The sequence below is a fragment of the Bos javanicus genome, chromosome 7, assembly GCF_032452875.1.
Source record: "Bos javanicus breed banteng chromosome 7, ARS-OSU_banteng_1.0, whole genome shotgun sequence".
Lineage (NCBI taxonomy): Eukaryota > Metazoa > Chordata > Mammalia > Artiodactyla > Bovidae > Bos > Bos javanicus.
In genome coordinates, this window is record NC_083874.1 from 61569235 (window position 1) to 61593459 (window position 24225).

The window sequence follows — 24225 nt, forward strand, 5'->3', positions numbered from 1 at the left end:
TGACCCTGGAATAAAAGGGGTGGAGCCCATGCTGAGCTTTAACTTTCCTACTTGATGATTGGAGCCTTGGATGTCCCCAGGAGGTCCCTAATATTACCAATCCCATGAAAACTCTTTAGACTGTGATACATTCCTCTTTAGGTTAAAAGTCTCCATTTCTGAGTCTGGGCCCATCTAGTAGCTGCTGCATTGTTTGGAGAAGACAAATAATTTACCGTTTCTTTTTAATTGAGAGAAATGAGATTCTGACTAGCTGAGAGGTTGACTGGTTAGGCTGTGAAAGTTTACTGATTGGATGAGAGAATGGAGCTTATGAGTGGTTCTAGATTTTGACTGGGTAGGAGACACTGAACAGACCAGCTAGTTCTGGACTCAGAGATGACTGCTGGTTAATTTGGATTGGATTGCAGACTGATTGCACTGACTTTTGCTGGAATCTGATTGGCTAAACAGATGGATGGTTTAGTATAGTAGTCCTCAACCTTTTTGGTACCAAGGGCTGGTTTTGTGGATGACAATTTTTCCGCCAGGTGGGAAGGGGTGGGAGTGGGATATGGCTTTGGGATGATTCAAGGGCAGTAAGGTTCATACTCTTATGAGAATCTAATGCTTCTGCTGATCTGAGAGGAGGCAGATCTCAAGGGGTAATGTGAGCAATGGGGGGCAGGGGGTGACTGTAAATACAGATGAGGCTGGCTCACTGGCCACTCATCTCTTGCTGTGTGGCCTAGTTCCTAACAGGCCACAGACCAGTACCAGTCCATGGCTCGGAGGTCAGGGACCCCTAATTTAGCAGATACATGCTGGATATGGGTCCCCAAGATCTGTACTCTCAAACCAGTTCAAACTACTTAAGCCCGCCTGCAGCCTTTGAGCAGCAGTCAGTCACACATACATTTCCTGGTGGGGCAGAACAAAGCTATTTATACCTCTGAACTTCATTTTCATCGCTGTAAAATGGCTTGTGATAATACTGGCTACCTCACCAGGCTGTTGTGAGGATCTGATGAGAGAGGAAGGACGAGAACAAACTTTGTAGGCTGGAAAGTCCCTAAGGAGGTAGGAAGCAGGTATGATTGTGCAGAGCAGACCAGTGCTTTATAACCTCAAAGAGGGTCACCAACTTGGCCTCACCAAATCTGCTGTCCCCTACCCCATGCTGGCAAGAAGTCCAGGGAAGGGAGCAAAGACCCAACTTCCTTTTATGTTTTATCTGTCAGTAGGAACTTATGTGATCAAGGATCCAAGGAGCTACTAGGAGGTGACCATGGCAACACAACAGGGAGATTGGGACTGAGAAGGCCTTTCCCTAAGTCCAGGCTTAGTAATAATGATCAATATTTTTGGTTTTAATTTTTTTAATAGATAGTATATCCATATCTATCCATAATAGATAGTATAACCATGGATATACTTCTATGGATAAGTTCAAAACCTTAAACTTATATAAAAAGTAATACATTAAAAGTCTTATTCCCACCCCTGTGGCTGTGTACCCTGCCCAGTTCACCCTACTTCCCAACAGAGACGCACTCTGAAAGGATTTTCAGTGTGTCTTTATGGTAACTAACATCTGTTGCACACTTAACCTCTTCTAGCAAATCTTCTCATACTGTGATATTCTTTTACATAAGTTATCTATTTACTGCTCACAACAACCCTCTGTGGTACAGGTTGACATTATACTCCCATTTCACAGAGGAGGAAACTGAAGCCCAGAGGCTTCCAGTTGTTTTTGTTGCTGAAGCAATTTGACCAAGTTCATTCATTAAACAAAGGGGTCTATCTCCAAAGTGAGGGATCTTAAACCACCCGGCTCTCTGTGACACACAGGGGCAAGAAGCATGGGCTCTTTCAAGCATCTGAAAGATGAAAGTTGGGCACTTGCATTTTACTGCAGGCACTACTAACTTCAGTCCAAAACCCCGGTATAGAGGAGCCCAGCACTAACGCCTGCCCCCAACCTCTCTGCTCTCTCTTCAGGACCGCCGGGAGAGCTTGCCCACCTCTCCGCCCTGGACGCCCGGCGCATCCCGGCCCCCCAGCAGTCTGGATGGCTGGGTGAGCCCGGGGCCCTGGGAGCCGGGCCGTGGGAGCAGCATGAGCAGCCCCCCGCCGCTGCCACCGCCGCCGCCCATGTCCCCCTCGTGGAGCGAGCGCTCCGTATCCCCGCTGCGATCTGAGACGGAAGTGCGGCCCCCCAGCCGCCAGCTGCAGGCGCTTCTGGCTCGAAACATCATCAACGCGGCCCGGCGCAAGAGCGCCTCCCCGCGGCCAGCGGGCGCCGAGAGCCTCCGGCCCTTCTCCCCGCCGAGGGCGCCGCCGCCGCCGCCACCGCCTCCGCCGCGCATGCGCTCACCGCAGCCTTCCCGTCCCGGTCCAGCCGCGGCCCCCGGGGCCACGTTCGCTCCCATCCCCCGGAGCCCATTGCCTGCACCGCCTAGGCCCTTCCCCTACCGCCGCTCGCCCACAGACTCCGATGTGTCCCTCGACTCCGAGGACTCCGGGGCTAAATCACCCGGCATCCTCGGCTACAACATCTGTCCCCGCGGGTGGAACGGCAGCCTGAGGCTCAAGCGTGGCAACCTCCCCACCGAGGCCTCCTGCACCACCTAATAAGCCTTCCCCGCCCGCACCCCATCCCTGCCCTGGGAGGGCCGAGCGGGAAAAAGTGTCTTCGGGCTTGGGAGATCCCAGCACCATGTCCCCAGGGGGTCTGGCTACTTTGACAGCCCCAGAGATCAGGGGTCAGCGGGGGAGAGCTCTGGGCTTGGGGGTGGGGTGATGATCCAAATTTGGGTTCTAGCCCTTGCTCTATCATTCAGTCATTGTGGAAAGACCTTTCCAATGCTCCTCAGCTTTCCCATCTGTTTAACAGAGCTTTGGCCAAGGCGATCTCAAACCTCTAAATTACCCCTTCTATTAATACACACACAAGCAGGGCATTGTATGTATGGCCCCCTAAACTTGCTGCACTGCAGGATTCCATACTCCTCTCCCACCTTTCTGGCTCTGACCTCTGACGTCTGGCAAATGAGGGGGTGTGTTCCGAGGATCTTATGCCTGAGTTGCCTGTCCAAGTCCTGGCTTGACCATCCGCCTCCCTGGCACCAAGTCCCAGGGAGCAGCTGTTTTCCATCCCTTCCCAGACAGGCTCTATTTTTACCATGATGACCTTTAGAGAGGGTCTCCCAGGCCAGCTCAAGGTGTCCGGCTGGCCTCTCTGGAGAGAAGAAGCAGGAAGATTCCTCCTCTCAGATCCCTCTCATGTTTTCCCCGTCCCAGTTCAGACTGCCTGGGACATCTGTAGCCAGAGAAGAGAGTTGTAAAGTGATATTTCCCCCAGGCCCAGAACTTGGGCTTCCAGGAATGCTATAGGTGTCTGCAACTCATCTGTCCCTTCTGGGCCCTTTCATGGCAGACTCTGGGCTCAGAGCTGAGCTAGGGAGAAAACAGTTTGACCTGGAGCTATCTGTTATCCTCTGGCTTTACTTGATAGCCCTGAGTTTGAGGTTGCCGACTTGGAAAGAGGGAGGCAAAGAGTTGTTATGGGCAGTATGCAAGCCATGGCAAGGATGCATAGAAGAGATTCTAGTAGGGAATGATTTGGCTCAGATGACCTCTGAGGGCTCTTCCAGTCCTGAAATGCATTCCATAGTATTAGGAAGGAAGGGAGAGTAAGTAGTACTGGAGGACTGGCTGGGCAGATGAGTCTGGGTGGGTGAGTGAGGGGTTAGACCAGAGTCTGCCTGTGTTTCTGGTTCCTTAGGAATTACCCCCACTCTTCAGTTTCAGGCTCAGCATCTGTATTGTGCCCAGATGAGTAGGCGCTGTTCTGCCTCATCTCTTTCCTGTCACACTCTGGGCTAGCCAGTGTCTGGTGCCCAGTAACGCTGGGGAGCCTGGCTGCAGGCCCTAGCCTGCCCCTTAAGCTGTAGTGACTCTGGTTGGGAAGCCTGGAAGGGACACAGGGAGGAATGTGCCTCAGTCCTATAGTTTCCAGAGCTGGCTCATGGTGCCCTCTAGAGGTTTAAAATATCAGTTTCAGGATCCTAAGTGTGGGGGTGGGGGTGGGGGCTGGAACTGGCTGAGGATCAGAGGTATGTATGTAAGTGAAAGGTTACCAGGATGTTGCCAAAGGTGAGGGACAGAGGGTGATTTTGGGGGTTAGGGGTAGATTTACCCCACCCCTCAAGTTGATACTAGACCTGGAACCCCTTAGTGAGGCTAGGGCAATCTGGGGTCAAGATGGGAGAGAGAATCAGGGTGAGGTGCTTTGGAATAAAGGACTGATCCCAGAGGATTCCTCAGGCCTAAAGACTGGGAACATAGGCTCTGGTGGTAGGAAGTTGAGAGGGTGCTCCAGCTTGTCAGTGATGAGTTGATCACATTACTGAAGTCCCCTCCTGCTTCAGGGACTCTTGTAGCATGGGAGGCTGGGGCTAAGGGCCTTTTTTAGAGAAAAGACACCATCAGGTTACCGTTAATGCAATGGCACAGAAAAAGCCACTTCTACCTGCATTTCCCACAAAGAGCCAGCAGGAGGCAGCCTTGGGAAGCTGCAGTTCTGTCTGGCTGTTCTCTCCCTGTCACCGCCTTCTCCCCTAGTCCTCTTCTCTAACCCACTAGAAATTGCCTGGTCCTGCCTTTTGCCTCCTGTAGAATTCAGCTCTGGCCCTCAATAAATGCTTCTTGCATTCTTCTGTCCCTTGTGTCATTTTCAACTACGTCTAAAGCTCTTCTCTTTCCCCAACCATGGAACAGTCCATGGGCTGTGGGGTGGATGAGAATGTTTGATACACAAGGGATGGGTGCTTGGAAAGTAGCAACCCTGAGGAGAGATGGGGGACAAAGATAACACTCTGGGCCACAGACGAAGTCCCTGGGTTGAAGTTCTCATCTTATCACCTACTAGCTGGGTGACCCTGGGTAAACCCACTCCTTCTCCAGGTCCCAACATCCCTATCTGTATAATGAATGAGTCAGTTGAGGGGATGTCTCAAGGTGGTATTGCCTGGGCCCTGACCACAAGACACTGTCACTGCAGTGGTCAGGGCCAGGCTGCATCAGGGCCCAGCACTCTAGGGCTGCTTCCTGATGACGGGCTTCAGGCAGGTGGAGGAGCTCCTACAAGAGGTAACATCAGAGTCCAGGCAACCCTAGAGAGCTCAGGACCCACACCATTAGCAGTGCTCCTCTTCTGATGGGGGCGTCCTTTGCAGAGAAGGGCATCATGGCTCTACTCACAGGTGAAGCCAAGCCTGCCCTAGGAACATCCCTCACCTTCCTCTAGCAGAGACAGAGCAAAGGACTCTGAGGATCAGGAAGCTGAGTTCAGGTGATCCAAAGCAGAGTCCAGGCTTCTTAAGAGAGATGCCCTTGGACAATCTATCTGGCACACAGGTACAGGAGATCACTTCCCTGGACCCAGCACATCCCTGCCCGTCCCACCTTTCCCTGGCAGCAGTTAATGCACCTCTGACACAATCTTTATCTTCAGCAGAAACCTCTCCTGAGCAGTGTCCCCATGCCTACTGGTGATTCTGGTGCCCAGACACCTCAAACCAATTTCATTCCAAACTTAACTAAGTATCTGCCCCCCAACCACCGTTGTTTTCCTCGAACGACTCAAGCCAGAAGTGAAAGTGGCTCTTTCCTCATGTCCTGCAGCCAGTCTATCACCACGACCTGATAATTCCCCGAACCCCTCAAGCCCCTCTCCTCCTCTCCATGCCCTCTGTTACCGCCCTGGTCCAGCTACCCACTGGCTCTCGCTTGACCACAGTGAAATCCTCCTGCCTCCAGTCTCGCTCCCGCCAACCCACTTTCCACAGGGCAGCCAGAGATATCTTTGGAAAATGCCATCTGACTGCTCCATTCCACTGCTTTAAACTCCAACAGCCCTTTATAAAACTTTGCTTTTGAAAAGCCTGCTGTGATCTAGCCCCTGCCCACCTGTCTGGCCTCATCTCTCAGCACCACCCCAGCCCCCAGTCCTAGCTGGCCCCTAATATCCTTATACATGACGCAGCCTCGGCCTGCAATTACCCATGCCCCTCTCTGCCCCGTGAACTCCCACTCATGCCTCGAGGCCCAGCTCAAATGTCTCCTTCTCTGGGAGGCCTTCCCCACCCCCAGGCTGAGCGAGTGGCACCCTCCCCTGGGGCCCTCCCAGAGCATTTCCCATGATGCGCTGCAGAAGCTGTTTACGGGGCTGACACGGGCCTGGCTGAGCTCCTTGAGGACAGAGCCCTGCCTTATTTATTTTCAGTCCATAGAGAGAAGCTCAGAGAATGTGAGAAGGTAGAGGGAGAGAGAGAAGAAGGGAAGAAGGCAGCAGAAGGAAGAAAGGAAGGCAGGAAAGAAGGAAAGGAAAGAACAAGTCAAGCAAAGACATTGGGGGATAATTCATTCAATCACCTACCCACCCATTCCATCACTCATTCAACAAATATCCACCAAGTTCCTACCAGGCCCCACTCTAGGCACTAAGGATATCGTTAGCAAGCTCAGGAGACCGGTGACTCACTCTCGGCATTTCCAGGTGACTTTGGTGTGTGCATGTGTATGTGTGCTGTACGTGTGCATGCAAGGCCTTCTGTGTGTGAGGGCTTGCTGCCGGGGCACCTGTCTTCTCTGGGGCCTGGTGCTTTTAGCATCTGTCCCTGGATCCTATTGCAGCCCGAAATAAGGCTGTGAGCAACCACAAGGCAGGGGCGACTCTCGTCAGCTGAGGCCGGAGCTGGCTGCAAGGCACACCCAGCTCGCCGACCCCCTGCACAGACACTGACCATCGACTCTCAGCTTCCCGAAAGAGGTGTTAATCTGAGGGTCTGACACCCCCTCCTGCCCACTGTGCTTCCGTCTCTCAGGTACCAGGATCCAAGGGGAGCTTGAGGGCTGTGGGGAGCGGGTGGTGGAGAAGAGTAATTCCAGAGCCCCTTCCCCCCACAGCACAGCAAGGACCCTGCAGAAGGGCCGGGAGTGTGGGGCCTTGTGGAAGCCTGGATCCTAAATTGGGAAGGGAGGGATCCTAACCTCTCAGTTAAACGGGGAGGGGTGGCTAGGATTCCAGCTGGAGGGTAGGTTATGACTCTGCTCAGACTTCAAGATCTTTCAGCAACAGAGGGAACAGGGTCCCTGTCTGTCAAATGAGGGGTCCTTCCCAATGTCTGTAAATTTCTGTAAGGAGAGTATTTGTCAAGAAACAGATTTGGAACTGTGGAATCCTAAGTGGTCACAGTGGAGCATGCTTCACAAGCTCATGGGCCTCACCCCAAATGCATGCACGTGTGCTCATGTTTGCATGCAGCTTTAGGTGGCACAGAGAGACACGGAGCTGGAGAGCTGCTTGCTCACACTTACCAAGGGAGTCAGAGAGACTGATTAGAATCCAGGTTGCCAAGCTCAGCACCCAATGACCTGGGGCCAGGTATGGGTACGGGAGGGGAGATAATGGATGGAGGCAGATTGTTTTTCTAAAAGAAAGAATATAGAAAAACCTGGCAGCAAAGCAGAGGGGCATAGAAGTGGGTAAGGCTGTCAGGAGGCTCAAGGGCTCTGCCTTCTCTCCTGAGGGCAAGATAGGGACTCTAGACTTGGGGCCTACAGGGCTTCTCTGGGGCTTTGGGCCTCATTTTATTTTAAATCACCTCCAAGATTCCTGGGACACACCATAGATGCAAATGGGGGACTGGTGGAGGAGGGAGAGAAGCAGAGCACCATGGAAGGGAGCCGAAGGATGGGGGCTACGAAGGGGCTGATGGCTCTTTCAGCTTCCTTGCACCAGCCTGTGCCCTCAAGCTTCAGAGCTGAATACTGGGGACATGAGGGGCACACCTTGAAGACCCCAGTGCAGCCCCAGCCTAACCGGCCATGCTCCTCTCCCCCAGACTTCAACCTTCAACCTCTTTAAGCCTCTGAGTAGAGCTCACCCGAGTCAGTGGACAACAACAGTCAGACACCCCCACCTCCCCTTCTAATGTCCCAGAAACTACTCTCGATGAGCCTTGTGCTTCCTTAGCAACCTGGAAGCAGATCTGCATGACCTTGAGCATCTCTCTTGCCCTGCATGGACCTCAGCCTCCTCTTTCCCACTTGGACAGCCCTTGCTTGAGACTGGAGTGAGATATGGCTATGTGGGGCTGAGGCTGGGTGGATCAAGGACTAGGAGGAACGGAGGCAGCTGGACCCATCTGTAGGGGTGTCTCCTCCACAGGATGATCCCCAAGGAGCAGAAGGGGCCAGTGATGACTACCACGGGGGACCTCACTGAACCAGGTAAGGCTGCCCCAGCCGCTGGGCATCCCTCAGATCCCATCCTTTCTTGGTCCCAGGCTATAGCCACTCAGCCTGCTGGCCCCAGGCCTGGGCAAACAGGTGTGAGTTCCAAGCCAGCCTGTGGAATCTGCCGCCTGGGCTGGGAAGTTTCCCGAAGCATTGGGAGGGGCCTGGCCCTGATTTCGGGGCACACGAGAGCTGAGGTTGAGTGCCATAGACTAGGCCCTGGCCCCACCTGAGTCATTCCCTCAGCCCCAGATTGAGCTTTGAGGGTCCCAGATCGAACCCTACCAATGGGCCAAGCTTCCCACATAATTGCCTGTGCTTTAACTGGGGGTCTCACTGAGCAGCCGCAGCACGAGACAAGGGGTCAGGGGAGAGTGGGGCAGCGGGGCAAGAGCAGGCTGCCCAATCTGAGACAAACCATTTCACGTAAAAGCTGATTCATCCAGTGGATAAATCATCTAAAATACATATTTATTAATTTTATAAGACCTCTTCCAGAAGTCTTGGCAAAATTTTGGAGTCTTTATTTGGCCTACTTCAGAGCATTTTATGTATTTTAAAAAGAAATTCAGCTAAGTCAGAAGTCTCACACTTTTCTGTGAATCATAGTGACATGGCGCTGTTGCTTAAAAGTACAGATTACTGAGGGAGCGCACAGTTACTGAGGGAGTCAGGGGGCCAATCAGAATCCAGGTTGCCCAGCTCAGTGCCCACCGACCTGGGGCTGGGTATGGGAGGTACAGATAGAAGCAGGTTATTTATCTAAAAGAAGGACTATAGAGAAACCTGGCGGCAAAGCAGAGGGGCACGGAAGTGGGTAAGGCTGTCAGGAGGCTCATCCCAATATCCCTACCCAGGAGTTCTGATCCAGGGGACCTAGGGAGGAGGCCAAGCATTAGCCACTTAGACAAGTACCCGGATGGTTCCCATGCAGGAGAGCAGTGAACCAAGCTCTGATAAATCCCTGCCTAAGGACTTTGCTGCAGTTTTGCCTCCTTAGGTGAGGTGTTCTAAGAACTGTTTCATCATGTGTACAGCTTTATCTGTGAGGCATACTTTTAATCCATTTTGTGTGTTCTTGCCTCCTTTTGATGGTTTCATTTTTTTTTCATTCCATGATTTTCATGCTGAAATATGTAAGCTTTGTGAGATATCGAGGCTCTAAATAGAAGAACCAGGCAAAGCATTTTCTTTTCTTGTCTAATTAGTTACAGACCCCCAGTGTTGATGCACATCATTTATGCCAGACTGGAAATAAGTTTTTTGTTGTTGTTGTTGTTGTTGATTATTGCTAGAGTATTAATTAAGGACAATTTTGAAACTAAAGAAAAGTAGAAAGGGAGAAAAATCGCATGAGCTCATCACCAAAAGACAGCCATTGTAAAATAATAATAAAACACTGTTCTTGTGCACTTACTGTGTCTCAGATATGGTGCTAAGAGCATTTGAACTTTTTGTTATGTATATAACCCTCACAACAACTCTGTAAATTAGATACGATTATGCCCATTTTTTAGATGAGAAAACAGAGACTCAGGAAAGCCAGGAAATCACATCCTCTGTAGATGCAGAACAGATTTGACCCCAGATCTCTTTGTCTCCAAAACTGCTCCTTTACCACATGGTTACATAAATAAAACATTCATTTTATAAAATATTCAGACAAAACAGATATGAATGACTTTGAAAGCGAAAGTTCCTCATAATGAAACCATCTGGAGATAACCATTGTTAACAGATTTGTGTAAATCCTTCTTCTGTTCATATATAAACATTTATATAAGCACATATACACGGGGGCTGAATACTATACACTGTGTTCGTCATCTTAAATTTTTTTTCACTTTGCAGCACACCACATCTTAAATTTTTTTCACTCAGCTACATACTACATCTTAAATTTTTTTCACTTAGCAGCATACCACAGACTTCTTCCCATCTTAGTATAATTTATCTCACCCCTCCCCTCCCCCAGCATATAAGATATTATATATATTTATACACCCTCCCCTGACAAGGAGGCCATGAAGGCTTGACTAAGGTTAGGGGTAGAGCCTGAGGATTCCTGAACAAGTGACTTGTTGAGATTGCACTCCTAGGAGAAGGGAAGTGACAAAAGCAGGACTGGGCAGAGGAAATTGCTAAGGAAGGAAGTGGGTTCCAGAGCATAAATTAATTGCCCTATAGAAATCATCTCAGCTAAAAAAAAAAAAGAAAGAAGTCATCTCAGCTTTAGCAGGGGGGCTGTTGCAGCCTCTACTCACCGGGGCAGTTCTCTGCAGAGGTGGCCGTTGTGAGCTGTTAGTCACTGATAAAGGGTGTCCAGGCAGCATCCCCTGTAAGACTGATTCCCTGTTTTCATAATCTGACACCTCACTGCAGCAAACATCCTCGTACGTATATCCTTGGGTGTATTTATTCAACTTTTCTCCCCAGGGATGAATGCCTAGAATTAGAATTGCTTAGTCAAAATAGGTTTCATCTATAGCTTTTTTTTTTTTTTCTGTCTTTAAATATTGAGTTCAGTTCATCTGAACAGCAGTTGAGAATATATGTCAGGGGACTTTTATTACATATTTTAGGTATGTATTTAGGTATTACATATTTAGGTCTTTCATCTGTTTAAGACAGAGTGCATTGTCTCATTTGAAAGAAAACAAAAACAGTGCAAACAATTTCCAGCCCTCCTCCTTTGTATATCCCATAAATAGTCACTGCTGATATTTGGCATGTCTCCTTGCAGATTCAATACATGCATAAGCATATACTTATTTTTTTAAACATATGAGTGGGATCTTAGAATACAAATTCTTCAGAAATTTGCTTTTTTCCCCCCTCTTAATCTATAGTGGATTTCTTTCTGATTCTAATGTGTAGAAGTTTCTTTCTCTACATTTGCTGAAAGAATGAAAAAACCATCAGCCTCCTTTTTCAAAGGCCATTTAGGATTCCGCTGAGTGGGATGAAGCGCCACACTTGCACGGCCCTCAGAGCTGACTGCTGACCACATCCGTCTTCCTCCCCCAGTCACTCTCTCTACTGTTCTCTGGGACAATTTCAGCAACCACTCTTCTCAAACCTAAAGTACCTCCTCCCCGACTTCCATTCTCAGCTGGTGACCTTGCTTCTTATTTCACTAGAAAAGGAGCCAAAGGAGACTTCTGCAGGCTCCCGCCTCCACATCTGTCCGCTTGTTTGCCTCTGTGTCCCTGTCTCGGTTTTCCTAGCGTGAGAGGTGAACTCTCCGTGCACCTGTCCGAAGCCAACGCTTCTAGCTGGGCGCCAGACACCCTCCCTGCTCTCTCCCCCGCTCTAGGACATTCCTTCAGTAATTCTCCTCTTTAAAAACAAGCAAGCAAACAAATCCCTCTTGTTTCCATAGCTGCATCCAGCCGTGGTCCTTCAGAGCACAGCTCCTCAAAGCTGCTATCTTTACTTCCCTCCTCTCTCTCTTTTCAACATTTTATTTAACCAACTTATACACACACACACACCAAAGTAGAGAGTTCAGACCCCCGAGGTCCCCCTTTTATTCTTGGAGTCCAGAACAAATCCCAAGAAACATGTCATTCCACCCCCCCAACCCAAACACTTCACTATGCATCAAAAGTAATAAAAAGCACATTTCCTTACATGTAAAGGTATTAACACACTGACCAAAATGAGCAATACTGATTTAATACTATCTAATAACCAGTCCTGTAGTCAACTTTCTCCAATTTTCTTGTTTGTTCACGGATATCTAAATAAGAGCCACTTTGGATTCTAACATTATCTAGTTTCATGTGTACAACATTATATTTCTACTTCTGTACACACTAGAGCATGAAAAGTGAAAGTGTTAGTCCTGTCCAACTATTTGAGACCCTGTGGGCTGTAGCCCACCAGGCTCCTCTGTCCACAGAATTCTCCAGGCAAGAATACTGAAGTTGATAGCCATTCCCATCTCCAAGGGATCGCCCCAACCCACGAATCACTCTGGTCTCCTTTATTACAGGTAGATTCTTTACCATCTAAGCCACCAGGGAAGCCCATACACTATAGCATGCTCACCACCAAAAGTATGGTTTCTACCTTTCACCACAGTTGACCCCTTTACTCATCTCGTCCTCCCTCTTGGCCCCATTCCCTTCTAGCAACCACTACTCTGTTCTCTGTATCTGCATGTTTGTTGATGTTTGGTTTGATCATTCATGTTGGCTTTTGTTTATGTTTGTTTTTATATTCTGCATGTGAGTGAAATCATATGGTTGTCCTTATCTGACTTATTTCACTTAGCACAGCACCTTCAAGGGCCCTTGTTTTTATTTGGTAGCTATGTCTCTTAAATCTCCCTTAATCTAAATCACCGTCACCCCCTCCTTTTTTTCCCATGTCATTCACTCCTTTGAAGAAACTGGGCCAGATGCTCTGTCCAAGTCCCACATCCTAGATTTGGCTCATTGCTTCCTCACGGTATGGTTAAACTGTTCCTCAGTCCCTTTTCTCTTGAACCTTTTCCAATAAGGCTTTCACACCCAAGTACACCACAGGGACTGCTTTTGTGGAGATTACCAATAATAACCCCGTGTTACTAAATATAATGGTCAATTTTCAGCCCTCCTCTGACTCGACACGTCAGCAACATTTGACTCTGTTGATCAGTTCATTGTCCCTGAAACACTTTCAGCCTTTGGTCCTAGGACACCACAGTCTTTAGATTTCCTCCTGCTTCTCCCCAGGCTCAGGCTGTTTTCATCTCCTTGATCTAAATGTTGGAGGCTCTGAGGCTCAGTCTGTAGATGTTGGAGGCCCCGGGGCTCAGTCTGTAGAGCTCTTATGCATCCTCATAACCTTGGTGATCTCAGCCAGCCTCCAGGCTCAGAATGTCATTTAGAGAGCTGGAACATGAACCCACGTGGATCTGATTTTAGAGATGACACTGCCTACGGTGTCCATACGCATCCCGCTCCTACCAGCGTCCTCATCATCTCCAACACTCCTCTATTCCCAAAGTCCCCCTTTGTTGGGCCAGCATGAAATGTGCATTTTGCTGGTGGGGAAGCACAAAGGATATGCATAGGCCCCCAGATTACTGACAGTCATCAGCCCCGAAATCCTCCTACATGGCTGTAATGACTGGTCCTAACCATGAGGAAAGAAATCAACAGAAGACTCTTCACTGAAAAACGACGATAGCAAATACCATTTGTATACTCCCAATGTCCCAGTTTTTACATCCAAGTCAGTTTTCTCCCACAAACATTATACTCATAAATCCAGCTCCCTCCTCATCATCTCCAATGGGATGCCTACAAGACTCTTCACACCTTATTCTCAGTTTTGGAGACCATTAGAGGAGTTTGAATATGGGTTAGGCATTACATTGATATAAAACAAAAATTCATTCACTTGAAAAGGAAGAGAGCTTTGAATAAAAGCAAGTTACAAAGAAGCTATGTTATGATTTCATTTTGGTTAAAAAATAACATGAATATATGGTCAATTAAGAAGATGGGGGGCTTCCCTTGTGGTTCAGTTGGTAAAGAATCTGCCCGCAATGTGGGAGACCTGGGTTCAATCCCTGGGTTGGGAAGATTCCCTGGAGAAGGGAAAGGCTCCCCACTCCAGTATTCTGGCCTGGAGAATCCCAAGGACAGAGGAACCTAGCAGGCTACAGTCCTGCTAGGACTATACTCTGGACTGTATAGTCCATGGGGTCGCAAAGAGTCGGACACGACCGAGTGACCCTCACTTCACTTCACGAAGACAGGAAAGGCATACACACTAACGGGTTAGGGGTGGTAATCTCTGGATGGTAGAAAATGGTGTTCTTCTTTCCTTTTTCTCTTATGTCTATATTTTCTAACTCTCTTCAATGTACACATATGCTGTTTTGGTGGCGCTAATGGTAAAGAATCCACCTGCCAGTGCAGGAGATGTAAGAGATGCAAATTCGATCCCTGGGCTGGGAAGGTCCCCTGGAGGAAGGCATGGCAACCTACTCTAGTATTCTTGCCTGGAGAATCCAATGGAGAGAGGAGCCTAGCAGGTTACAGTCCATATAGTCGCAAAGAGTTGGACACTACTGAGCAACTTAGCATGCACACACAGCACATCATGATAAAAGGCTATTTTAAAATGAAAAGAAGACATGTCTAGACCTGAATGCTTGAGAGCGGCTGCTGCATCCTCCCAGCAGCTCAGGCCAGAAACCTTGCCATCACCTCCACTCCTCTGTCTCTCTCTCACATCCCACCCCAAGGGCCTTCCTTCAGAAGATATCTAGAATCTGATAATTTCTCATCACTTCCACCATTATGGGCACACAGCTGCACAGGAGATTCAGGGACTAAATACACCTGGCAAAAGAATATCTGAAATGATGCTTGATTTCAGCATCAGTTCAGTTCAGTCACTCAGTCATGACTCTTTGCGACCTCACAAATCGCAGCACGCCAGGCCTCTCTGTCCATCACCAACTCCCGGAGTTCACTCAGACTCACGTCCATCGAGTCAGTGATGCCATCCAGCCATCTCATCCTCTGTTGTCCCCTTCTCCTCCTGCCCCCAATCCCTCCCAGCATCAGACTCTTTTCCAATGAGTCAACTCTTCGCATGAGGTGGCCAAAGTACTGGAGTTTCAGCTTTAGCATCATTCCTTCCAAAGAAATCCCAGGGCTGATCTCCTTCAGAATGGACTGGTTGGATCTCCTTGCAGTCCAAGGGACTCTCAAGAGTCTTCTCCAACACCACAGTTCAAAAGCATCAATTTTTTGGCACTCAGCCTTCTTCACAGTCCAACTCTCACATCCATACATGACCACAGGAAAAACCATAGCCTTGACTAGATGGACCTTTGTTGGCAAAGTAACGTCTCTGCTTTTGAACATGCTATCTAGGTTGGTCATAACTTTCCTTCCAAGGAGTAAGCATCTTTTAATTTCATGGCTGCAGTCACCATCTGCAGTGATTTTGGAGCCCCCAAAAATAAAGTCTGACACTGTTTCCACTGTTTCCCCATCTATTTCCCATGAAGTGATGGGACCAGATGCCATGATCTTAGTTTTCTGAATGTTGAGCTTTAAGCCAACTTTTTCAATCTCCACTTTCACTTTCATCAAACACAGGCAAATCACACTCAGAGGAGTCATCTCAGCCCATTGGCTGGGCAAAGAATCCACAGAATGACACCCAGTGTCAGCAAGCATAGGGAGAAACTGACATACTTGTACATAACGGACAGTGCTGTGAAGAGGTCCCCTTAGAGTCAGCAGCCGGAGTATCCTGAAGGTTTGGTGGTAAGAGCTCTCTCTGTCCTCTCCTGCAGTTCCTTTGCTGGACCTGGGCAAGAAACTGAGCGTGCCCCAGGACTTGATGATGGAGGAGCTATCGCTTCGTAACAACAGAGGGTCACTCCTCTTCCAGAAGAGACAGCGCCGCGTGCAGAAATTCACCTTTGAGTTTGCAGCCAGCCCTCGTGCTGTAAGCTCCCACTGCACTCACAGGGAAACTGAGGGCCAGTCATTAGCCTAGAGCCAAACGACGAGCCAAGTGAGAACATCTGGCCTCTACAGGGGCCGCTCAAGTCCAACTAGGGGATGACTGTGGCATCGCCATCAGACTGACGCCTGCCCTGTTCTGTGATCTTAGAAGAGTTAGCTCTTCAGGCATGTCTCCCCAGACACGAAACATAAAGTGGGTTGGACAGGGTGAGCCATGGAGTGAAGGGACCCTGGCTCCTGTGAAAAGTGCCGAAGGACAGTCAGGTGTTCTGGGCTGAATGTGCAGCAAGCAGGATTTAGATTAGACTTGAGCTTGATTTAAGATGGAAAATACAGAACACCTCTCTCTTCTTCCCACTGGAAGAAGGTAAAGTCATCTAAAGAATGGGGCTTCCCTGGTGGCTCAGTGGTAAAGAGCCCACCTGCCCATGTAGGTAACAGTTCGATCTCTGGATCAGGAAGATCCCTTGGAGAGGGAAATGGCAACCCACTCCAGTATTCTTGCCTGGGAAATCGCATGGACAGAGGAACCTGGTGGGCTACAGTCCATGGCTCGCAAGAGAGTTAAGACATGACTTAGTGACTAAACAACAGCAAAGAAGGGAAACAAGAATGACCTGCCCTTAGACTTCAGAGAGACGGCAGGCGGTCTCAAGTACTTCTGATGAACTCGGGGCCTGCCATCCTGCTCCACTCAATTTCTGGATAAAACAGGAGGGGGCACCATGTGGCAGAATAACAAAACTGACAAAACATCTACCTTTGCTATGTGCTTACGACAGTGCTAGCTAAGCCGTGTGCACGTGTCGTCTCGTTTAATGATCAGAGAGTGATAGTATCATCATCATGCCCACTCTATACAGAGAAGGAAACTGAGGCTCAGGGAGGTTAACAGAAGTCCAGGGGCAATACAATAGCCGCTAACATATATAAGAGCACGTCTCTGTTCCAGGGTCTAGAGCTCTACATTAGGAACTCATTACCCCAACATCCCTGGGAGGTGGGCTCTAGGATTATGCCCCTCCCCACCCCCTGCCTTTTTCAGGGGAGGCAGAACCCTGGTGAGCCTACCTGTGGTTTACTTGCCGCCCACCTCCCAACCCCACAGGTCGTGGCAGGAAGTGCAAAGGAGAAGGTGACAGGAACAGCAGAACCTGGGATGGTGAGTGTGGACAGAGATTCCCCCAAGGAGGGAAAGCCCGGGGGAAGGGGTTTCTGAGCTTTTACTCCTGTGCCCAGGTTGCCAACAGCCATGAGGGGCAGAACTACCGCTCTGAGCTCCACATCTATCCAGCCTCTCATGGGGGCCCTGGGGATGCTGAGTCCATGGCCTCCCGGCTGGTGAGCACCTACAACCCCAGCGCCCTGGCACCAGGTAAGTGGCCTCCCCACGTCCCAGGACCAGGACTGGAGGATCAGAACATGGGTGTGTTCCCTGATGGGGCAGGAATAGCACCCAGAGAGTATCTAGTCCATCTCCTTACACACACACACACCCCTCTCTGCAGATACAGCACAAGCCCAGAGAGGCGCAGCTGTGTCAGGCCACAGAGTGTGCCAGAGATGAGCCAAGACTAGAGTCTCTGCCCCAACTTGCACTTCCCCTGCTCCATCCTCCCCATTTCCAGGGATGGGAAAGGGTCCTCTTTGCTGCATCGAGTTTGGCATCACATTCCACTCCCTCCCTTGACTTCCCTTTCCTAGGTCCTTCCTTCCCATCCCCAGGTGGGGTGTGGGGGCCAAAGGAGAAGGGAACCCAGGCAGCCCACTCGCCTGCCTCCCACATGCCATACTCCACCCCTAGGTTATGCTGAGCCACTGAAGGGCATCCCACCCGAGAAGTTCAACCACACAGCCATCCCCAAGGGCTACCGCTGCCCGTGGCAGGAGTTCATCAGCTACCGGGACTACCTGGGTGAGGGCGGAAGTCACACCCCCAGTCTGGCGGAGTATCGAAATTTCAACAAGTAAGACAAGGAGGGGCTGCTCAGGGAGAGACCTGGGAGGAGGATGCACTGGAGCCAGTCACAACCACAGCAGCAGCTGCATTTCCTGAGCACTTTCTACATGCCAGGCTCTACCCCAACGCCTTGTATACATTTATTGAGTTCTGCTAAAACACAATATAACTCTTGTGCCTTAGCACTTAGTAGGTGCTCAGTAAATGCACAGGGAATGAATGGGTGTATGTGGCACACATCTTGTTGGATCCTGCTTCACAACAGGGTGGGGCAGGTGCTACAACTTTTCCCATTCTGCTGGAGAAGAGGATTATCAACAATCTGCCCAAAGTCACACGGCAAGAAAGCAATGGCAGGGCTGGGATCCACATCGGGTTTGTCGGACTCCAGAGCCCAGTTTCTTGTTCTTCATCACTGCTGTGTGCCGCCTCCTCAATGGATGTGGAAGTGAGAGTCCTTCCCTGGGTGGGGGCCCCAGATCTCACCAGTCCTAGGCCACTTCAGCCTTTCCCTTTCATCAGTGGTCTGGAAGAGGCCTAGAAAGTGACCTTGAGGTTGTGCCACTGTGGGAAGTGGCAGTGAAATGTTGGACACCAGAGGTGAGAACAATAGTAAGTGGCTCATAGTGTTTAGAGCGTGGGGCTTCATCAAGGGCTTAATGCAATCTCTACCCCTGGCTGTGTGACCTTGGGCGAATGGCTTAACCTCTCTGGGTCTCCAATTCCCACCTGTAAAAGGAGACTCTTATAGTATTAATACCTACTTCATAAAATGGTTGTGAGGGTTGCATGAGAGGCCATGGGTAAAGTTTCTGGAAAGTGAGAATCTCTCAAAAAATAGTAGCTTCTATTATTACTATTTACAGGTTATTATTATTTTCAGGGGAGAATTTGAAAGGGATAAATTTAATGTTCCACTCTAGGGGCCTGAAAACAAATTCCAGCAGGCAGGATGGGAGCCTGGCGCTGGAGGAAGGCGTGGGGCTGGGGGATGCATTTCAAATGCAATTGGCTTCCTTACTCTGCTGCTATTTATGAGAAATTCTCTGCTGGCTTGGGCTGCATTAAGTGAGAAAGTGGAGGGTCCACAGAGAGGAGGCCACAGCCCAGCTCTTCTGGCACCTGCTCAGACCACATGTGGAGACTATCTGCCTGGCTTGGCCTTGAGACCAGGTCCCCTAAGGAAGGGTTGAAGGAGCCGGGGTGATGGGCCTTGAGAAGAGAGTGCTCTGGAGGGATGTGACTGCCCTCAAACAGCTGAGAGCATGGGAGGACCATGATGGGAAGAACAGGGTCCAACAGGCATCGTGTGAATCACAAGCCATTGGCAGAGGATTGGGGATTTCCTGCCAGGAAGGACTGGGCTGCTGCTTCTCCTGGGGCCCTCCAGCCCTGCCTGTCTAGCTATTTAAAACCCTCAGCAGACATCAGTGCTAGCAGGCAGCTTCCAGGCTGGCCAGAGCAGGCTGTGGCCCCACCGATCTCACGCTATGACGGGCTGAGGCATGTTCCCACCAAAAGAAGGGGGGTTCTTAAGGAGCCTCAAGGCCAGACCCTTCCTGGCGCAGAAGAGGCAACTGAGGTAGAGAGGGAAGGGACAGCAGTGTTGGCAGTCAAGCTGTGCTCAGCATCCACGGCCCGACCGTGAGCTCTGCGCAGCTTGGAAGCGGCCTGGCCTGCTCCTGTGGGGCCCGGCTGTTGCCACCACCGCTGGGGTGGTCCAGGCAGAAACACTGTCCTGGCTGGAACCTGGCTCCTGGCTCAGGAATGGTCCCAAGCTGCAGGGAAAACACTACATGAGCAATGCTCTTTGTTCTCTTAAAAGTAAAAAATAGTTTGAAAATCATGTATTTATATTATCTTAAAAAAAAACACACACACACAACCCTGCTGCTGCTGCTGCTAAGTCGCTTCATTCGTGTCCGACTCATTCTGTGCGATCCCATAGACGGCAGCCCACCAGGCTCCGCCGACCCTGGGATTCTCCCATCAAGAACACTGGAGTGGGTTGCCATTTCCTTCTCCAATGCATGAAAGTGAAACGTGAAAGTGAAGTCACTCGGTCGTGTGCGACTCTTAGCAGCCCCATGGACTGCAGCCCACCAGGCTCCTCCGTCCATGGGATTTTCCAGGCAAAAGTACTGGAGTGGGGTGCCATCGCCTTCTCACGTACAACCCTAGGCAACTACAAATGAAAGTAGGGCCCTTTGTTCCCCATCCTCCAATCCCGGGTCTCTTCCCAAAAGTAGCACTGTTGTCAGGTCGGTGTGTGTTCTCAGAGCATCTACAAGCAGCTACATACCTATGGGGATGTAGCGTTGTTTGGTTTGCATGTGTATGTGTGTCTTTTGATATTTTGAATCTCATCCTATAACTTGCTTTTTTCACTCAACATTATGCTTTTGAAATCTCTTAGTATCTATAGCTCTGTTCATTCCTTTTAAGCTGTTACATAGTACTCTGCCATGAATATATTGATCTTATCCATTGTTCTGCCAGTGGGCATATGGCTTGTCTCTGGTTTGTCACTAATCACTGCTCATATCTGCTTCCTTGTGCATATGTGCATGCACTTCCTAAGCCATATGCTTACAGGTAGAGTTGCTGGTTGACAGAATTTGCACATTCTCAGGTTTAAAGGATCCTGCCAAATTGCCCTGCAAGGTAGCTGCACCAGTTCACCCTCCAGCCAGCAGTATATGAGTGAGAATCTCTCCACCATTCACTAATTTTGGCCCGTTACCAAATCACTTATTCTTGTCAGTATTGTGGGTGAGAAATGGCATGTCTTTGTTGTAATCTGCATTCTCTGATTCTGAATGTTCTTTCTAACTCTCCTTTCTCTCTCCAGTTTGTGATATATTTTTGTAAGGGGAGATGTCAAGAGGAAGGAAAAACCAGATTCCAATTCTTCCCCCTTCTGGACTTTATTTAAGGGGAGCTGATAGTTTTGCTAGGACAGGCCAATTTTTACTCTGAAAACATCATTCTTATTAATATTTACAAACAACGAGCCATCCTGACTAGAGGCAGATTTGGGACTGGGCAAAGCTGGAGAAACCTGTTAAAGATAGTATAAAATCTTTTGCTGAGTAACAGAGAAACGGAGGCCCAGAGAGGCGGGGAGGGGGCCACACGCGGTGACCCCCATGTCTGTTCTGCCACCCCGCTCCCACTCAGCCTCTCCTGCCGCTCTTCTCTCCCCAGGACCCCAATGCCCTTTGGAGGACCCCTGGTGGGAGAAACCCTTCCGAGGGCAGGCACTCCCTTCGTTCCGGAGCTCACCAGTGGCTTGGAACTCCTTCGCCTCAGGCCCAGCTTCAACAGAGTGGCCCAGGGCTGGGTCCGCAACCTCCCAGAGTCTGAGGAGCTGTAGCTCCAGCACCTTCACTTCCCTCATCTCAGAGTTCGAATAACACTTGGAGCCAAGATTTGTGGCCAGCACTTCAGTTTACAAAGGGCCATCGCACACAAAACCTTACTGCAAATGGCCTCAAAGTCACAAAGTTCAGCAGTTCCCAATGTGGCATGCTTCAAAATCACCTGGGGGTATTTTCCTACAGGTTTCTGACCTGCCCAAACCTGCAGCATCAGAATCCCCTGAGCAGAGGATCTCTATTAGTAACTCACACTCCGAGCTGATTCCAAGAAAACTGGTCCCTGGTTTGTGTCTTTAGGAATCGAAGCCTCCAGTGACTTCACATCCAGCCTCCACTCTCTCCTGCTCCTGTACTCTAGCTTAGTCTCCCCCAGTGACAGGGAGCCCACTAGCTGCCTATTTACCTGTGAAGCACTCTGATAATTTGTTTTTCCTTTTACTGAGACACAGATGGTCTTTATCTATTCACGCTGCTAACATTTACTAAGCACCAACTGTGTGTTAGTTGCTGTGCCAGCCATAGGGAGAAGGTGGGGAATAAGCCCAGGCCCTAGCCTAGAAAGAGGGAGGAAAAGACAGTAGCGAAGACAGATTTGTAAAGTGGTAAATCACCTTAATGCTCCCTAAAGCACACTGACAACTGAGGAACCATGTGAAGCAGAGTGGGGGGGTCTCTAACCCTGGAAGTGGGGTGGGGACTCTGGAAGGTGTCCCAGGGGATTTGAGTAGGGCCTTGGAGGACTGAAGGGAGGGGGTGTGACAGGGAGATTGTGGAGATGAAGGCATTTCTGGCAAGTGGGTGGTGAGTGCAAGGGTGCGGAATTGTCACGGGTACCGGTGTGAAGAAGGGGGACGGCAGTGTCAGAGAAGGCGGTGAGTCCTCAGCGGGGCGGAGTGGGGTGGGCTGCACTAAGGAGATGGGGAAGTTATTAAGCTGGGGAGTGAGGGGTCTCGCTGGTTGCTGTGTGGGGCACAGACTGGAGAGGAGCAAGGCCAGATGCCGGGAACCCTTCAAGGAACGAGGCCTGGACTAGGGAGACAGCCATGGGGTCAAAGGAAGGAGCACCCCTCAGCACCCTCCAGGGCAGATGCAGAGTGGGGTGCTTACAAGGACGGCTCCCTTCCACCCGCTTCCACTCACCATTTGGAGCAGACCCCAGGCTAGATCTCGTTGTAGTGCCCACCAGGCGTAGTTCGGCCTCTGCGCAGGCTCCTTGGAAAGACGGGAAGGGAGCGCCTCCCTGCGGGTGTGGGTGGTGGTGCTGATGGCGGTTGCTTTTTACTGGGTGCCTCGGTACTCGTGCTGGTAGCAGGCGTTCTGGATCCCCCATTTCTAATTTTCAGTACAACCTTGAGACAAAGGTGTGGTCTCACCTTACAGATGTGGCTATCCAGACCTAAGAAGGGGAAGTGACTTGTCTGGGGACAAAGCCAAAGTGGGGATCTGTCCAATTCCAGTGAATATCACTCCACTGGGTGGCCAAGTCAGTGCCCGTTCAGTCTGGAATCACCTAATCCTGGTGTCATGCTTTTAGAGCTTAAGAGTGCAGGCTGGGGGTCAGACTGGATGGGGTGGGTTCTAGTGCCACCACTAGCTGTGGGAACTCGAGCAAGTCATTTCTCACCTGTGGGCCTCTGTTTCTCCACTTGTAAGATAAGGACAAGAGTACAAGACCCTACATAGGGTTTTGTGAGCATAGTGATGGACACACAGGTAATAAGCAGTCAGATTTTAGGCAACTACTGCTCTTGGCTGGATACGATGTTCCTGCAGTGAATGCACCTTGAGAAGTAGGCTCATGGAAATGTCACTGGGGGTCAGTTAGGCTGAAAACTGAAGGAGAGCCTCCGATGACCATAGGGCTCCCTTTGGACATGACTTACTCCTTTCCCCGCTGCCTCCCTCTGCCTCCTCCCTGACTCCCTCTCCTGGGGAGAGGAGAAGGCCACAAATCTAGCTGATTCCCAGGTGTGCACGCTGGAAATCTAGCTGGTTTCCAGAAATAGAAAGAAAATGGCTGCATCTTCCTTTTGCTCCGGAGGAGTTTCTCTGTGCCCCACCCAGTCTTAAGGGGCCAACAGCTGATTTAGATTTACTTGCAATTGATGTGCTGTCTTGAATGTGGGGGCTGCCATTTAAAGCTGTGTTTCTATGAACTGAAAGCCAACCGTTAAAGTGTCTGAAACAAGGAAGAGAGGATATGGACTGTCTTGGGTTGGCTCTGCTGTGCTCTGAGGGTAATGTTAGCCAGCGGGTATGAAAGAGAAGCTTGCTGCACCCCAGAGTAAATCCTCATTCCTTGTTTTTTCTGAGGTGTTAAAAAAAAAAAAAGGAATGCTTATTGTAAAAGTAAATAAATAAATGAAGTAGTAAAATGTGAAGGTATCGGTCCATAGAGCTCCTCCCATACACAAACGGAGCCCTTCCCTCCTTCCTGCTTTCTGCCTCATTCCCATACATACACCAGAGGTAACCACTGCTAATTGTTTGGTCCCCTTAGAATTCTAGACTTAATTGAATAAAGACGTACATGTATATAGATGCATAAGTACAGAGACATGTCTTTCTTTTAATGGGATCATACAGTATTTGTTGTTCTGTATTTTGCTTCTTTATTCAACAAGTAAAATTTGGATCCTGAAAAAGCAGGCCATTAACCTTTCATGTAATTTGGGAGCCTAGTATGCCCTTCCCATGAATTCTGTACTTTTGCCTGCTTTTGTTCTTTACATGAATGAAATCGTACAGTGATATGGAAATGAAAGGGGCTGAGAGTAACCCAAACACTGGGACAACAGGCAGCAGACATGGCAGCAGTGGCCATGAATGCACTGCGGTGACACGACACGGAGGCGTCTCAGCAACAAAACTGAGCAAAGGCAGGCAGGCGCGCAAAACATGTTTACTGACGCAAGGAGGGGTTTAATATGAAATCAGGACTTTGGAGGAAAGAAAGGTTTGTGATCGTGAAGGGACATAATGCCCCTTCTGGGGAAAGCTGGACAGTTTCTATTTCCAGATAAATGTGATTGTTATACAGATATCCACTTAAAACATTTAATTTAGTTGTGCATCTGTTGTTTATGCACTTTTTTGGTACATGAGTTACATTTTA

The 24225-nt window shown here is 49.6% G+C and overlaps 2 protein-coding genes across 6 annotated transcripts in view; both read left to right on the forward strand.

The window, feature by feature from the left end:
* The window catches only part of SYNPO (synaptopodin), a 57874-nt gene extending 53171 nt beyond the window's left edge, over positions 1–4703 (forward strand). For all 3 annotated transcript variants that reach the window (XM_061424043.1, XM_061424042.1, XM_061424044.1), the window contains one exon: positions 1984–4703. In XM_061424043.1, coding sequence (XP_061280027.1) covers positions 1984–2616 — 633 coding nt within the window. In that variant the 3' untranslated portion in view covers positions 2617–4703. The remainder of the gene's footprint in view (positions 1–1983) is intronic.
* A 104-nt stretch (positions 4704–4807) lies between these two features.
* Positions 4808–23658, forward strand: MYOZ3 (myozenin 3). Of its 3 annotated transcripts, none has more exons than XM_061424051.1 (7): positions 4808–6544; positions 8219–8280; positions 15596–15750; positions 16879–16932; positions 17010–17145; positions 17575–17737; positions 20938–23658. In XM_061424051.1, the coding sequence occupies exons 2-7, from the start codon at positions 8220–8222 to the stop codon at positions 21104–21106; spliced, it is 738 nt and encodes a 245-aa protein (XP_061280035.1). In that variant the 5' UTR covers positions 4808–6544; position 8219; the 3' UTR covers positions 21107–23658. The 3 variants fall into 3 exon arrangements, with proteins under 3 accessions (XP_061280035.1, XP_061280037.1, XP_061280036.1); XM_061424053.1 differs by lacking the exon at positions 4808–6544 and adding an exon at positions 6565–6872 and having other exon boundaries at positions 8202–8280; XM_061424052.1 differs by lacking the exon at positions 4808–6544 and adding an exon at positions 6566–6872.
* The last annotated feature ends 567 nt before the right edge of the window (positions 23659–24225 follow it).

Bases quoted from the DNA above. Each gene is read 5' to 3' on its own strand.
- MYOZ3 (XM_061424051.1), top strand. From the start codon at position 8,220: ATGATCCCCAAGGAGCAGAAGGGGCCAGTGATGACTACCACGGGGGAC. The intron at 16,933-17,009 runs GTGAGTGTGGAC...TCCTGTGCCCAG, and splicing joins GAACAGCAGAACCTGGGATG to GTTGCCAACAGCCATGAGGG. The intron at 17,146-17,574 runs GTAAGTGGCCTC...CTCCACCCCTAG, and splicing joins CCCCAGCGCCCTGGCACCAG to GTTATGCTGAGCCACTGAAG.